Source organism: Melanostigma gelatinosum (assembly GCF_949748355.1).
Source record: "Melanostigma gelatinosum genome assembly, chromosome: 2".
NCBI lineage: Eukaryota > Metazoa > Chordata > Actinopteri > Perciformes > Zoarcidae > Melanostigma > Melanostigma gelatinosum.
The window spans coordinates 9,585,032-9,600,228 of record NC_136635.1 but is presented as its reverse complement, the minus strand read 5'-3'; the positions used below and the strand labels follow the sequence as shown (position 1 = coordinate 9,600,228).

Genomic DNA, 15,197 nt, shown 5'->3' with positions numbered 1-15,197 from the left:
TGAGACATGCAGACCTGCACTGGGCCCATTATGTATGACACACAGAGGAGGGGGGAAGGCAGGGGGAAAAGAGGGGGAGGGGATGGGTGTAGATGGAAATAGAGGGAAAGGCTCCTACTTTGTGTATGAGAGAAAACGGGGAGGAGGTAGGGGAAAATGAAGGAAACTGATGTGGACAGAAATGAGGAAAATCCCTTTGTGTTTTAAATATTAAGACTGGAGGGACAGAGAGACAAGAAACACACAGAAGAAACATTCAACAAGTGTGTGAGCAAGAGATGCGGGGCAGAGAAAGAAGAAGACAAAGAGATCAAAAATAAGAATTTATCTTCGTGAGTGAAGAAGACAAACACGACACAAGGCTCAAGACGAAACATGTACAAACGCACAATATCGTACGCAACAGCTAACACCTATTTTCTGTTATGGCCCCTTGCGGAGTTATACAAATATTCATCCTTGGTGTCAAAGAAATGTATTTCTGTCATCATAAAGCATTCGCAAGGTTGCAGTCGTCTTCTTCACCGACAGCTGGAATGTGTATCGTATGTGCGTATACTTTCATGATTGCGCGATACAAAATGCATTCTTCTAATTTTACATTATCTCTAAACTTTGTTGCTCTGGTGGCAAAACATGACAAACAAAGAACAATTTTGAAAACAGTAGGGGAAAGTAGACTGTCTGCTTATTTACCAAGAATATTTAAGAAGACAAATACACATCCTCTCAAAGGAATGAAAAGAGAAGGATTTGCCTATCTGTATGTGTGTGTGTGTGAATCCAGAGCACTTATACCCTGTTGGGTGATTATTAACAGGATCTAATGAAGCAGCAGGAGATTCTCTAGAGACATGATGTATGCAAACACAAACCGACACACACAAGACAAAAAGAAACAAGCGTGTAAAGACCTCTACACACACACACACACACACACACACACACACACACACACACACAGGAGGAGTGTCTTGGGACATGTAATTCCACAGGAGTGTATTGGGATGTTTGCATGTTACTGTTTGTTCGTCTGTCTGTCTTGCTGTTTGGCTTCAATTCTATCTAATGTCGTACCTACAGAAACGTCCTGCCTCCCTGTTTGTCCGTGTCTTTGAGGTCGCCTGTCTGTCTGTGGCTCTGTGCCCCAAAACGTTTCACATATCAAAAGGTACTTTTCTTTCTGCACTTCGAACAGAAAGCTCTCACTACATCTCACTCTTCGTCTCATCCGCTGGGGATGAGTTGAAGAGCGAGATGTAGTGCGTTCTCCTCTCCTATAGCTCCCTCCTTTTTCATTCCTCTTTCGTCTCCTCTACCTCTGTGCCTTCTCGTTCTTCCCACCCTTCCTTCCTCTTCTATCTGAAAAACAAATCACTCCGTACATCTCTCCGGGCTTCCCACCTCTCCCTTTCCTCACTCGCTTCCCCCTTTCTCCGCCGTCCCCCAACTGCTTGTTCTCATAGCCGCGGTGAGTATGTGAGCAGGAAATATTACCATACCAAATGAAAGGGAGAGGATTTTTTCCACGGTCTCTTTTCTTTTCATTCAACATTGCGTTACCTCCCCTCTCTCCCAGCCTGCTAATTAGTCGAGGGACTGGTGTTTGGGAGTTGAAATAAAACGGCACACGTTCATTCTCTTCTTCATACAAAAGGTTTTGACGGCGCTCCATCATCTGCACACAGTACCAGCAGCAAGAAAAGGACAGCGCGTACTGTAGATTGAGTGCTCATGGATTTTATTCTATTGCTTTTATTATTCTGCCAATAGCCAGTCCTTTCCAACATTATACTGCAGCTAAGAAGTTCATTACCAAGCACAGTTATTCACTTCGTTCTGCTGATGATAAGGCACCTCTGTCACCAATCGATAGGCTTACTTTTGACTCTTTGGCTGTTTGTTTCTAACACACATGACAAATCACAATGCAACAGATTAAACAAAGAGACACTACACACTGGGGGGGGGGGGGGGGGGGGGGGGGGGAATTCAGAACATGTTGTAGTCCATTTTTAAACGAGACTTTAGACAAGAGTCAAGACTTAAATCATAAGTAAGCAAATAGTGGCTGGAAAAGACCTAATTAATGCCATTATAATTCAGTCGATGAAAACGGCACACAGTGCAAATTATTTGGTTTCTTGTTTCTTTGTAAAATTACAAAGTTGTTATTTTCTAACTGCAAGTCTCGTTCAATGCATTAAAAAAACAAGTGTGTGTGTGTGTGTGTGTGTGTGTGCGTGCGTGCGTGCGTGCGTGTGCGTGTGGTGGATGTGTTGCATAGTAAAGAATAGCATCTTATTTTCACTCTGAACGTTTTGACAAAACCTGCTGAGTGTGGAGCCTACTCTAATGGATATGTGGACATTCAGATGGCCTGTCACAAGCACCTGTGTGTGTGTGTGTGTGTGTGTGTGTGTGTGTGTGTGTGTGCGCGCGCACACACATGTTAATCTGCTGGGGCAACTCATCTTATCTTAAATACCATGACCAATTTCACGCTCTCACTGGAAAGGTCGTGCCACTGGCGTGTGTGTGCGTGTGTGTGTGTGTGTTTTTGTGTGTGTGTGTGAGCATGTTGGCGTATACACACCCGTGCTGTTTGTATCTGAAGTTAACCCGGTTAACCCCAGCGTAGGTGAAAATCTGCTGCAGAGGCAGACTTTGGCAACAGAGATCCTGGATAACGCTACTTAACGTCACTAGCCATCAACATCTATGACACTCACACAGATGGAAACACAGAAGCACACATACAGCCTTTTTTCAATTAAAACATATACACACACCAAACAACAATTCTTGTTCAAATTCACATAAACACACATACACATGCACACACACGGAAACATTCAGACAAGTTGTTAAATGATGTCAAGTCCAGAGTCAAATCAGCCTGATGTAACGAGCCCCTCTGGAGCAAAATACACAAGCGTTTGCATGATTTGTTGTGTAGAAACTCAGTTTTAGAGATCTGTCGATTCAATCAGCTAATCGCTTAGTGTTAGTCGACTAGGAACTTCTTTGGTGGAGGATGGCCCTATTGTACATAGACATGTTCCGATACAATTTTTTCCTTCTTGACTCCGATACATAAACTGATGTCTTGGCCGATACCAAGTACCGATCTAATACCAGCGCGTAACAAACAACAAAAGTCAAAACAACAGGTCACAAATCCCTCTCCAATATTTGATATCGCTGTGAAAACATCTCCTTCAAACAACTCTATTTTTTCAAGTTTCTCACCAAAAACGAAATGTTACGTTTAAGATTACATTTGAACACAACATGATACATTAAATCCTCATTCTGAATAGAGCTTGAACGCATCACAATGTAACTCAACCCAACCCCCCTTAACAGCTGTTAGCTCCGTTATTCAGTCAAGCAGGACTGGGCTGCCCATTTGTTGTTCATTATAAAGCATTATCAAAAGATTGTTTAACCACAGGCTTGTAGTACTAGTTTGCACCGATTGGGCAGGATGTGGGGATCAGGAAGCGGGTGACACGTGTTGTAGTACCTGTGTAGTGTAAATGAGTTGATAAATGAAATGACAACATGATATAGGATCTGTGCATAGACTCGATACCCATCCAGTATTTTAGGCTGTTTTGGAGGCATTTCAGACACAGGTATTGGTATCGGAACAACTCTAATTGTCCAACAGAAAATGCAGTGTGTGACGTGATGTACAATACAATATATGATATAGCTTTCCGACATGACTGGTGAGAGACGTACAGAGACGGAGTGACAGAATGAGAGATCAACTCTGACACAGAGTGCACATAAGAAAGAGTCAAAAGAAAGAGTGAGAAAGTGGGCGAGTGTGTGTGCGTTTCTGTGCATGTGTGTTTAAGTACGTGTGAGAGAGTTTAAGTGTGTGTCTTCCAAAGCCCCCGTTGATCATCTTGACACATGTCTGAGCATTTCTGTCACTTTAATGTCACTGTGGAAATTCTGCAGATTAGTACAACATCCGTCATGGTGCCCGGCCGATCCAACTCAACAGAAGGCATGCAATATTAAACGCTCATATTCCCCACAGCCTTTTATGCTCCAATATTACAGAGGCAGAAGAAAGGGCCTGAATATTCACTCAGAGAGATGACATGGACAGGTTTGGAAGAAAGGTGCACAGAGACACACACACAGATGATCACGCAAAAGGACTCTGTATAGACACATACACGTATGGCACACACTTTTACAGAGTAGACTTTCACCGATCAGAAACAAACACAATCTAGTGTGAAAGATGCTTTTAAATTCCAAATAAATAACACAATTGTGATATCTTAGCCCAAGTGTAAAACATTATGCACTAACAGCTGGTTTACGTGGGATTGCATTACTTTACACAGACTCCAAACTCAATCCAAGGCCTTTTGTCTCTCCAACTATATCATTTTGTGAACACAAAAACAAACTACATTCAAATTTCTTAATCAGCATTCAAACAGCTCAGTTACAGTTTTTCGAGGTTTAACTGAATCTTTTCTTCGCCACAAAGCAAGTCAATGCAAAAGCAAGTGTAGACTAATAGACTACATTAGAGTTTTAGAATAGAGAAGTTGTAAATCTAATTGAAAATGTCTGAGACACCACATATTCAGTTGTCATAAATCACACAACCCTTACAGTCCTGTGCCAACAAGGCTGATGTAAGCTGTCAGTTATTTACAATGCTACCAGCATAAAGTGTATTGCCTGATTTAGCAGTCTGACCGCACTGATAGCTGTCCAAAATGTCAGGTTCAAAGCAGAACCGCCTGGCACTGCAGGTCAACAGCATGTGTCCGAAAGCATGCCAGTTAACGGCACTTCATCAATTTCTCAGCAAATTAGAAAATAAAAAAAAGGAAAATAATATTTTACAAGGAAGGATTCGAATAAATGTGGTTTGTGTCCCTTTTATGTCGTCAACAAGGAAACTGCTTAATTAAGACCATGAGGAGTCTCTCCCCAGGGGGGCTCCTCTGTGCTCAGTGTTTGTGTGTGTGTGAGTGTTTATATGCTTGAAAATTAAATGAAAAGACAGAATATCTGGATCTAATACTAATATTGATAATTGGGAATAAAAATACCCAGAGAAAGCAAACCAGTGTAATACATTTATGTTTAAAAAGGTGGAACTTGTGTGTTTTAACATGACCCACTGTATAAAACACCAACAAAGGGTGCGTGAGGTCCAACACCACACTTACAAATGAGGTACAGTACATATTACTAATTGTTTACAAGCCTTTGTGTGTACTCACATGGTTTCCCTCCGTGTGGCTCTCAGGCAGACACAGACAGCGGTAGGGCGTCACACTGGTGTCACAGTGGTCTGCATGGCCGTGACACTCACATCTGGCCAGATGACAGAGACAAGGAGAGAAAGATGACACTGAGAGGTCCCCAAAACTGCATTTTACAAATGTCATTAAAAAAAAAATTCTGATCACAATGAAAATACAAAAACTAGCAACAAAGAAAGTAGCAACAAAGCACCCCCCCCCCCCCCCCCCTCCCCATCAACGTTCCGGTTGCCACCTCCTCCATGGAACTGCTGCAGTGACATTAAGTAGTTCCCATTCAACATTTATAAATGCCATCCTGAGAATTATCAGAGCAACATAACAGGTAGCCCTGTCTCTCTCACACACATGCGCATTCCGACATTAACAACAGTGGACTATAATGATTAATTCAAACGAAAAGAAATGATCTTACCGCTGACCTTTTTATTTCTGACTTTATGATTTTTTTTTTCACATTAAAAAAATTGTATTTCCTTCTTCGTAGCCCTTCATTTCAATACTGTGTGAAGCTTGAAACTAGATACGACATCCACTAAAGTTGAGCCTTTATATTTTTTTGTAAAAGGCTACGAAATAATAAGACTGGTGTCCTCAGTATGTAGCATGTTAAAGGAACAGTGTGTAGCTCTTAGGGTGGTCTATTGGCAGAAATGGAATATATTATTACTAACTTTTATATATTTAGTGTTAAATCACCTGAAAATAAGAATTATTGTGTTTTCACTGCACCTCTAAAAAGCCCCTCTATAGTGTGAAAGGCTGGCTGGGCCTGTTAGCCATTCACACTGTGGAGGAGTGTGAAAAAAAGCATGATTTAAATCATGATCAATAGTGGGCCTCCAAAAACTCCCCTGTTGGCTCGCCACTGATGGTGAATGTGCAACAATGCAAAGGTCCACTGTTGGATAGGACAGACAGACAGACACGGACACACACACAGTCATTGAATTATTCATTCAGCTATTCAGTTGCTTTTCTTCCTTTCATTCCTCCCACTGTATATCCTTACACCTCTTGTTCTCGTCATACCACTTTGTGTTACAAATTGGCTGGATTGAATAAAATCTGACGCATGTAAGACACAACGTCTTTTGTGCAGCAGTTCTCATATGTGGTAGCAGAGAAGTCCTTCATGGCCAGCTGAGGCGTTAACTCTTAGCAGCGCACCAGTAGCATTTTCACCCTTTTATCTATATCTAAATATCTAAAATCTCTAAATATCTAAATGTATTTCACATGATGTGTTGTAAATAATAAATAGAACCTGTTGGTAAATACACTGTACACAAAACAACAGCCTTCTAGCCTGGATATGCCACACTAATATTTTAATATTTCTTTATCAACATCATTATGACTACAATGTACTCACATTGCACATATGAAGACTAATTGCCTAATATACTGTAGATATAATGTATGTATTGTTGTACAAAAAAGTAATGATTTTTAAACAGTTTTGTTTAAGTTATGCGTTTATATAAGAAAATAACAGGAATCACAAAAAAAAGGTAATGGTTAAACTTAATGGTTAGAGAGTTCTGAAAAATAATATTTTTAATGACATTTCTGCGCCACAATATCATGCAGCAATTTAATATGAGAGGGACTTTGTTCTAACATGTAGGACAAACGATGCTCATGAGAGCAGACAAAGACACACACACTCAGGTTATGAGTGTGCTCTCTCTCTCTTGCCAACACGATTGTGTACATGCATTAAAAAGAATGAAAAGAGAAGAGATAGAGAGATGGAAGAAGAATGAAAGAGAGAGGGGGGGAGACGGGGAGGGAGGACGGATACACAGCTCTAAATCTCTGTTTCTCCTACTTCACTGTAACAAGCTACTAATTAAAACAGCTTAGAGGGAGGGGGAGGGAGAGAAAGAGTTAGAGATGATTGCCTCCTGCATAATCCTGTAATTACCACAGTCATAAAAAACAGTCACTCTGTCAGTCTAATGAAGAGATGTGTTCACAATTACTCTCCGAAAGCTCTGCTGAGACTTAACAGTCTGAAATATCTTTCGAGATGTCGAACGGTGCTCAGACATCTTTAAGAAATCAATCCTGAAAAGATCTTCAAGTGTTTCAACTGATTCAGCCATTGAAATAAACAGTTGACAAGTGACAGGAGGGACTGTTAGAGATTATTTCATGCCTGTATGTGACAGCGACAGTGGAGAGAGACAGGAATATGGGTAAAGAGAGCAGGGCAATGACATGCAGCTAACGATCGGGCCAGACGGGAATCGAACTTTTGATCCGTCCCAGGAGTGAATGTTAATTAACTAAACCGGAATCCTGCTTCATAGGGTGGTTCTAGTATTATTGTAAACACTGAAAGAAATATGTCATTGTTAAGCCAGAATATCAGTTTTGAAACATTTTAAGATATATTTAGCTCAATTTGAAGCATGAGATTTCAAACGTCTACTTCTTTGTGTGCAATTCAAGTTCTTCAAAAACACCCACAGATTCATCAATTCAATTAAATAATTGACTATGGCTGCAATTCAAACACCATGAACAACTTTCAGAAACGGATGAGATCCTCATAGAGGGATCTCGAGATAAATGTGTGTAACTCCTCACCTGCCACTGACGGTGACCTCATTGATGGCGTAGTATCTGTGTCGCTGGTTCACCCCGGTTGCTACGGTGTGGGACTGTCCACTCAGGTGTATCCTGACCTGGGTGGCGTGTACCATCCTCTGCAGGGCAGGAGTGTTGTAGAAGTCATTGTAGCCTGGCCTGAGGTTTGGCTCGGGGGTCAGCAGGCTGAATATGATGTTACCGCTTGAGAAGGGAACATCGCTGGGACAAAAGAAACATAAACACACATTAAACATTCATTTAGTCTAGGTTTGTGTCGAGGTCACAACTATTCTAAAAACAGAAAACAATCAGTGGATCAGAATCAAGTCATTTACATTATATCTAAAAAAGAAAAAAAAAAAAGTCCAGTATCAGCTCGTAAATAGTGTACTGAAAAGAATACAGCACACAAGTGCTATGGCAAAGACAAAAACATCTGTTATCATGCTTTGACCTCTACCTATCTTCCTATCTCTCCTGCAGCAGCCTCCTTTACTTTGACTTCAGGCAATGCTGGAAGACTTATTCAGGCTACTTCTCTTGTACACGTATGCATCTGTGTGTTTGTTGGACTGACTTTAGGCATACAATAATCCCAGAGTACAGAATATCACACGTATTGTTTTATACATAATGTAAGGCTGTTGGCACTGCATCCTTTGTGTCTGTGTTTAGTGTCTTTGTCTGAATTTGTTTACGTGTTGATGAGGTGAGAACACTTGCTTTGAACACACCTCATGGCAGCTTACCACCTTTGCGAACCAGTTTCCTGGAGAAACGATGCAGTTTAAAGCGTTACACTCACTGACCGCCAAACAAAATCACGTAAACAAGATCAATTTAGTCCACAAAGGTACAATGGCTCTATTGCAGACATTTTGTTGAATTCAGCTGTTTTTCTCAAATTAATTGTGAATTAACAGCAATTTCACAGCTGTAAGTATTGAATTTACTACACCACCAATCTCAGAACCCATTGTCTGACGGTTCTATTGGGGTTCTGGTAAAACCAGCAGATATCAAGGCCAAGACTTCCTTGTCCGTGCATTGCTTATTGTTTCATGTTGACTGCAGTTGGAGTTAAGAGAAGACGTGTACGATCGTATTTTCTCCCCAAAGTAGCCCGTTTACAAGCTCATTTTAAACCAGTAAAAGCTTGATTGTCGGAAAACACTTCAGATGTCCAGTTTCCTACAGATTCTACGTGTGAATGTAGAATCTGTTGATAGAGATCACTATTCCACTGCACACCACACATACTTGTTTTACTGTGAGGACTATAGCTAAAGAAAAACGAGAGTCCACCACAGAAATGAGAACAACTTTAATGTTAGCCATTGATCAACTTGTATTGTAAATCCCCTTGGTTCCAGCTTTCACTTGCCTTTTTTTTTTTTTTAGCTTTGGGCAATGCAGTTCATTTCACAAAAAATACCTGTTTACCTGATTATCTGTACATGTAGACAAGAAGCAAATGGATCACTAACAGCTCTCCTGGAGCAGTACTGTAATTGACTGGTATGAAAACACCTAAAATGACTGAGGCGTGCCTCAATTTATCTTGCCAGACACTCGAGCGGCCTCAGAGGAGGCAATGTCTCTTGCGTAATTAAATAAAACTAGCGAGAAAAAAAAGACATAAATCAAGATCAAAGACAGAGCCCTTTTTGATAAAATTACCAACCACTAATGTCAGAGTGTGTTATCATGTTGCCAATGCGAGGCTCAATTGCTCTCATGCCAATTTAACGAACACAGTATACGATATCACTTGTCAGTCAAGTGAAAAATAAGCAATGACTTCATAATCTGTGATCGACTCATACCTGTTCTATCTAGTGCCAACAAGGCCTTGACACAAGCAGCTATGCCAAGATATAGTGTGTGAGATTGTGTGTGTGTGTGGACACGACGTTCCGAGGCCAGTTCTCCATCAAGTGCCAATGGAAGCCTGTTAGCGGTCATGTGCCAAGGCAGCGCTGTAGGTGGGTAGCTTTATAAACCTAGTCACTGTGAGCGTGCCAGAGCGCGTGTGTGTTAACTGTATGTGTGTTTTGGGTATGTGTGTGATTTCCATTGATCTCTTTTGACTTTTGTGCATGTTAGTACATGCACCAACACATGTGTGTGTGTGCATAAATGTGTGTTTAAATGCGTTTGTTCATATACTTCTTTATTTAGTCTAGCCAGTCATTTCTGTGTAATCTCCTCTGCCTTAAAGAGGCCATGACCACCCAACAGCGAGAACATGTGGCTCTGCTACGGGGAGAATACCCAAAACAGAACAACACACTGTTTGAAGAGTTTATTTTCAGTTTATTTTATTGAGATGATCCTAGAGTTTCAAATGGGATGATCAATTCGGCCAGAGAGTCTTTACCTTCATCTGACTGATGACACAGTATTTCTGGAGCTTATTTCAAATTTCACAACAGTGACTAAATAAATGTGTGCCCTACCTGATGACCACTGGCTGTGCTATTGTCCAGTTGATGTCCAGTCAAAAAGGAAAACTTTTCATGAACCTATTTTACACTTAGAGCAATATGTGTTATCTTCAATTTGGAGGGTTTTCAAAGCGAGTTAATGACTTTAAGATTCAAGTGAATATTGTTGCAACCACAAAGGATCCTCCACCTTGTACAACCCCGAGCAGTTTCGGGGGGTTTTTCACTCCGGGTGATAGTTTTCTCTCTCTAGCCTTGATTTTCACTACAAGTCCTGCACCTCTATGGAAACGGCACAACCATGGCTACAAGTAGAGAGAACCCAAAAATGTATTTTGTTCAGTATAACACATTTACAATGTCATAAATCATAAAAAAGAAAAGAACGCAACTTAATCTATATATCCAACATTGTTCCAAGTGCCCACAAGTGTTACCAATGTTGGCTATATGTGCTATGTACATCAAACTCTTTACATTTTTAAATCTCTACCTACAGCCTCTCCTGCAGTACAGTCAAAGTTTCATGGAATATTTGTCACGGGACTGTTGGTCTCAGCCAATCAATCATGGCTTCCTAGTTGCGATGAGGAGCGCAGAATTAAATGCTTTTCACGGTATCGGGCGGCACGGTGGCAGAGTGGTTAAGATCACTGCCTCACAGTAAGAAGGTACTGGGTTCGCTTCCCAGTCAAGGTTTCTGGTTTCGATTCCTGGTACAACCTGTGTTGAGTTTGCATGTTCTCAGCCGTGGCCGCGTGGGTTTCCTCCGGGCACTCCGGTTTCCCCCACCTCGGAAAAACATGCAAGGAATGAATGGTGAATGCTTGGTGTGAATGCGAGTGAATGCTTGGTGTTGGTCGGAGGGGCCGTTGTGCACAAAATGAGTTGCCACGCTTCCGTCAGTCTGCCCCAGGGCAGCTGTGGCTACAGACGTAGCTTACCACCACCGGTATGACTGGGCGAATGGTGTGCATGGAACCTTGTAATCTTTGAGTACTTAGAAAAGCGCTATATAAAATAAAGAATTATTATTATTATTATTATTATTATCCGGTTCCTTCAAAAGGTTTGTTCGGGGCGATATTTAAAACGAGTCATGTAGAATAAAATATGTTTGATTAAATATCATTTTAAGCTTAGTTTTGGTAGCTTTTGGTTGCGTTCTTCACATATGATGTGTTCAAGGACCTTCGGGAAGATTAAAATCTGACGATTATGACAGTTTTCACAGCTTCTGGCTATGACAAGCGGTGTAGTTTGGGCGATTATTTAAAGGAGATGCTTTTCCATGCCGTCGGCGGATTTCGGGGTTCAGAGGGCTAAAGTGTCAAATTTTGTGTCTTCTTTTTTTTTGGAATACACATATAATCATCTTAGTGTGTTCATATGGGTGTGTTAGCATATCAGTAGATATGAAAAGCATTTTGGGCTTTTTTAATTATTTTCTCAGATTGTGTAAACTGTAAACTAAAAAATATCTACAGTATACAATATTTGTTTGTCTTTTAACAGTAAGGCCAATAATACTGGCTATTTTCCAGCGCGCTCAGCCATTCACACACGGTACCTTACCTGGGCAGCTGCAGACAGTTGACGGAGTCCGGTCTCAGTAAAGGCCCGTTGTTTTGCATTTCAAACACACTGCAGTTTGTGGCCATATATTGCCAGTCCAACCAGCGCTGTTGTGTAGAGGTGCCACTCTCCAGCTCTGTGAGGTCAAGCGTTCGTCTTTGGATCAGCACCGACTCAGGCAAGAGCCCACCAAACTGTAGTATGACATAGAATATCTAGAGGAGAGGGGGGTATATGTTAGATTTGCAATACAAGTACACCTGTACAATGCACTGCAAGCCATAACAGGCATGTGATACAGCTTTCCATGGTGGAGTACAGTTTTTGTTGATACTGAGTCAGACATATTTATTCATCTCCATTGTCATTTTCAAGGTCATAGTAAGAAATGTGTTTCTTACTGTGCATTATATTTAGACATGTTGTCAAATTATAATTAAGGGTTTTAATTGAAAACAGACAGCCCTCACACAACGAATAGACACATATTTACACAAACACACAAGTAGTTTCCTTCAACACATAAACCCTGCGCGTGTCTGTGTGGGTATGTGTGTTAAGTGTTATCTGCCCCACTACAGTGTGGGCTGGGACACTGGGTTACACAGCAGGGAGCGCATTAAGCCGCCACCACCACTGCGCAGCGCGAACCCCCCCCCCCCCCCCGCACACACAACCACGACTTCAGAAACTGTCTTTTATCTGGGGACTTGAGTTGAGCTACCACGTCCTGATAGCTCCCAAAATCCTGCCCACACTCACATACACACTTCAGAGAAAAGAGGGACGAGTATTTTGGCCCAGTGTCGACAACGCCCAAATCCAGCAATATCTCTCACTCCCTCTGCCCTCCTGTCTGTCACACTGCAGTGCTTAGAAAGAGGATGAAACCACTGTTCACTGCACATGCAGGTGCAAGCAGATAGATGCTGTACAGCGTTCCAACTGTACACTCCACAACAAAGGACTTCAGGTGACTGTCTAACCCAAAGGAATGAACAATGAATGAGCAGGTAGCAAGCTGATACACCATTTAGATACAATGACCTAGAATAACACACATCTTTGCTGATGCGACTGGGTCAAAACATGTGATCCGACATTGGCCCAAAACGTGGAACATGATTTCTGGTGACATAAAAAGGATGAAATTAATTGTAGATATTGATTGCAGCTTCTCATTAACACCTCACACATACTTTAACATGATTGCATATGTTGTTGCATTAATTGATCATAGGATGACCAAATAAAGGCAAGAAGTTTACAACACTGTGCATTCATTCACAATTGAATATTGAGAGTAAAAGAATAAATCTGTTTCATATATCATATCAAATTAATTTTGGATGTGTTACCTGGTATTGTCCATTCGCCAAATCCACGGTAATAGTGACTCCTTCATCCAGTTCCTGTGTGGTCATGATCTTAGAAAGCCATGTGGTGCCCATGTCCTGATCATTGATGTAACTTAGTGGATGGGCATTAAGGTTGAGTCTTAAGACTCTATCATTGGTGGTGTCCTCAACACCATTGGGAATGCAGTATCTGTTCATGGAGAAAGGATCTCAACTGTATGGTAGTGTTCCAAAGGGTCTTTTTCTTTTGCAACAGTGACACTGAAGAGTGAAACTTAAGAGACACATTAAGAAATAACATAGGGCAGACTCATCAACATACAAAATAATGTACACTATGGAAATGTTTAAATATATAGTTCACTTTTATATATATATATATATATATATATATATATATATATATATATATATATATATATATATATATATATATATATATATATATATATATAAACATTAGAAGTTATGATACCTTACCTCTCAACTAGAGGGTGTACTTTGGGGTGACTGGGAGGACAGCGACACTCTGACTGGGCATGGAGATCAGGCAGAACCCCCGAGTACACCTCCACTATTTCCCTGTTAAAACAAGAAACAGCAGATTATATCGAACTATAATACAACACTGAAGCAAAACATAAACATATGCGCAGTAAACTGGGACGAGGAAGGCACCAAGGCACCAAACATCTAATAAATTAAAAACATTTAAAGCATCAAAAGAAAAAGAAAAAAACACAAGGACTCCCAAGATATGGGATATGGATTCTTAATACAATTTCAACTGTGCAGTGATCAAGAGGATGAACAACAATGACAGCGACCAAACATGGCTTTTTTTTTTACAACTTATAACATTTTGAGATACAATCTCAAGACCTGTTGACAGGCCTTTGACTAAACATTTAGTGCAAACTGGAAAATCAAAGGAAACTCAACCTTTCATTTTGTCCTAACCCAATCTTGATGAGAGAAACTTGTAAGCTCCAAGTCCTTACTGTGTGCAGTACATCACCAGTAAGCATAACACTAATTGCCTTGTATTGAATTCTCAGGAAAATCCTCTGGAAGCAGTATGGATCTTAAGATGCAACGATTAGCCTTCCACTTCCTTCCTCTTACCATCTTTCCCTTTATCGCTCCATACAGCTCCCCTTTCCGTGCGGCTTTAATCTATACAGTACCTCTGTCTATTTCTCCTCAATTCTACCCCTTCTGCCCTTTATTTAATCTGTCCATAGCTACCATTTGCCCTCCTTTTCCTTTGTCAATCATGGTTACCTTCCTTATCTTCTAACCTTTCATTATACTATTCTTTGGCCCTTTTTTGATTCCTTTCTCTCTCACTCCCCATAGCTGCTCATTACCTGTCTGGCCGACTTACTCTATCCAACTCACCTGTTGGTCAGAGTGGCAGGATAAAATCTAAAGTCCTGCATCCGTCCAATGAACTGATTAGACCCTGTAGAGATGAAGAGAGAGGAGAAAAGAACATAAAGAGGGTGTTAATGGGTTTGTACTGAAGGCAGTGAGTGAGAGGATTTCACAGTGTTTAGTAGATTATCTTATCAGTTTCTTGATAGCAGCTAAGTGCAGCTGCCCACAGCTGCTTATAATGGGGCAAGTTCATGATACATAGACAAACAGGATCGGCCACAGTCTACATTTGCTTCCACTAGAGAGCAGAAGGGCTTAGAAGGACAAATTCATTAGCTTGGTTTGAGGCCGGGGCCAAACCAGGTCCGTCTAGGGATAAACAAGTTAGACAGAAAGATGAAGAAAGATGAACCCAAAGTGTGTTTCCTCGCTCATTCTTTTAACTGTGTCTTTTCTGTAGATGGTCCTTTATTCAAAACTTATGTCTGTTCTGGACATTTTATGTCGGTACATTCAGGAGGATT

General features: G+C 40.9%; 1 protein-coding gene across 1 annotated transcript in view; it reads right to left on the bottom strand.

Annotated features, from left to right (window-relative positions):
* Positions 1-15,197, bottom strand: part of ush2a (Usher syndrome 2A (autosomal recessive, mild)) — a gene marked incomplete at its 3' end in the record, with an annotated part of 192,630 nt that overhangs the window by 155,318 nt on the left and 22,115 nt on the right. The window contains exons 6-11 of the mRNA XM_079292633.1: positions 14,695-14,758; positions 13,774-13,875; positions 13,294-13,483; positions 11,936-12,150; positions 7,911-8,132; positions 5,271-5,364 (exon numbers count right to left, since the gene is read on the bottom strand). Of these exons, the coding sequence (XP_079148759.1) occupies positions 5,271-5,364; positions 7,911-8,132; positions 11,936-12,150; positions 13,294-13,483; positions 13,774-13,875; positions 14,695-14,758 (887 nt within the window). The remainder of the gene's footprint in view (positions 1-5,270; positions 5,365-7,910; positions 8,133-11,935; positions 12,151-13,293; positions 13,484-13,773; positions 13,876-14,694; positions 14,759-15,197) is intronic.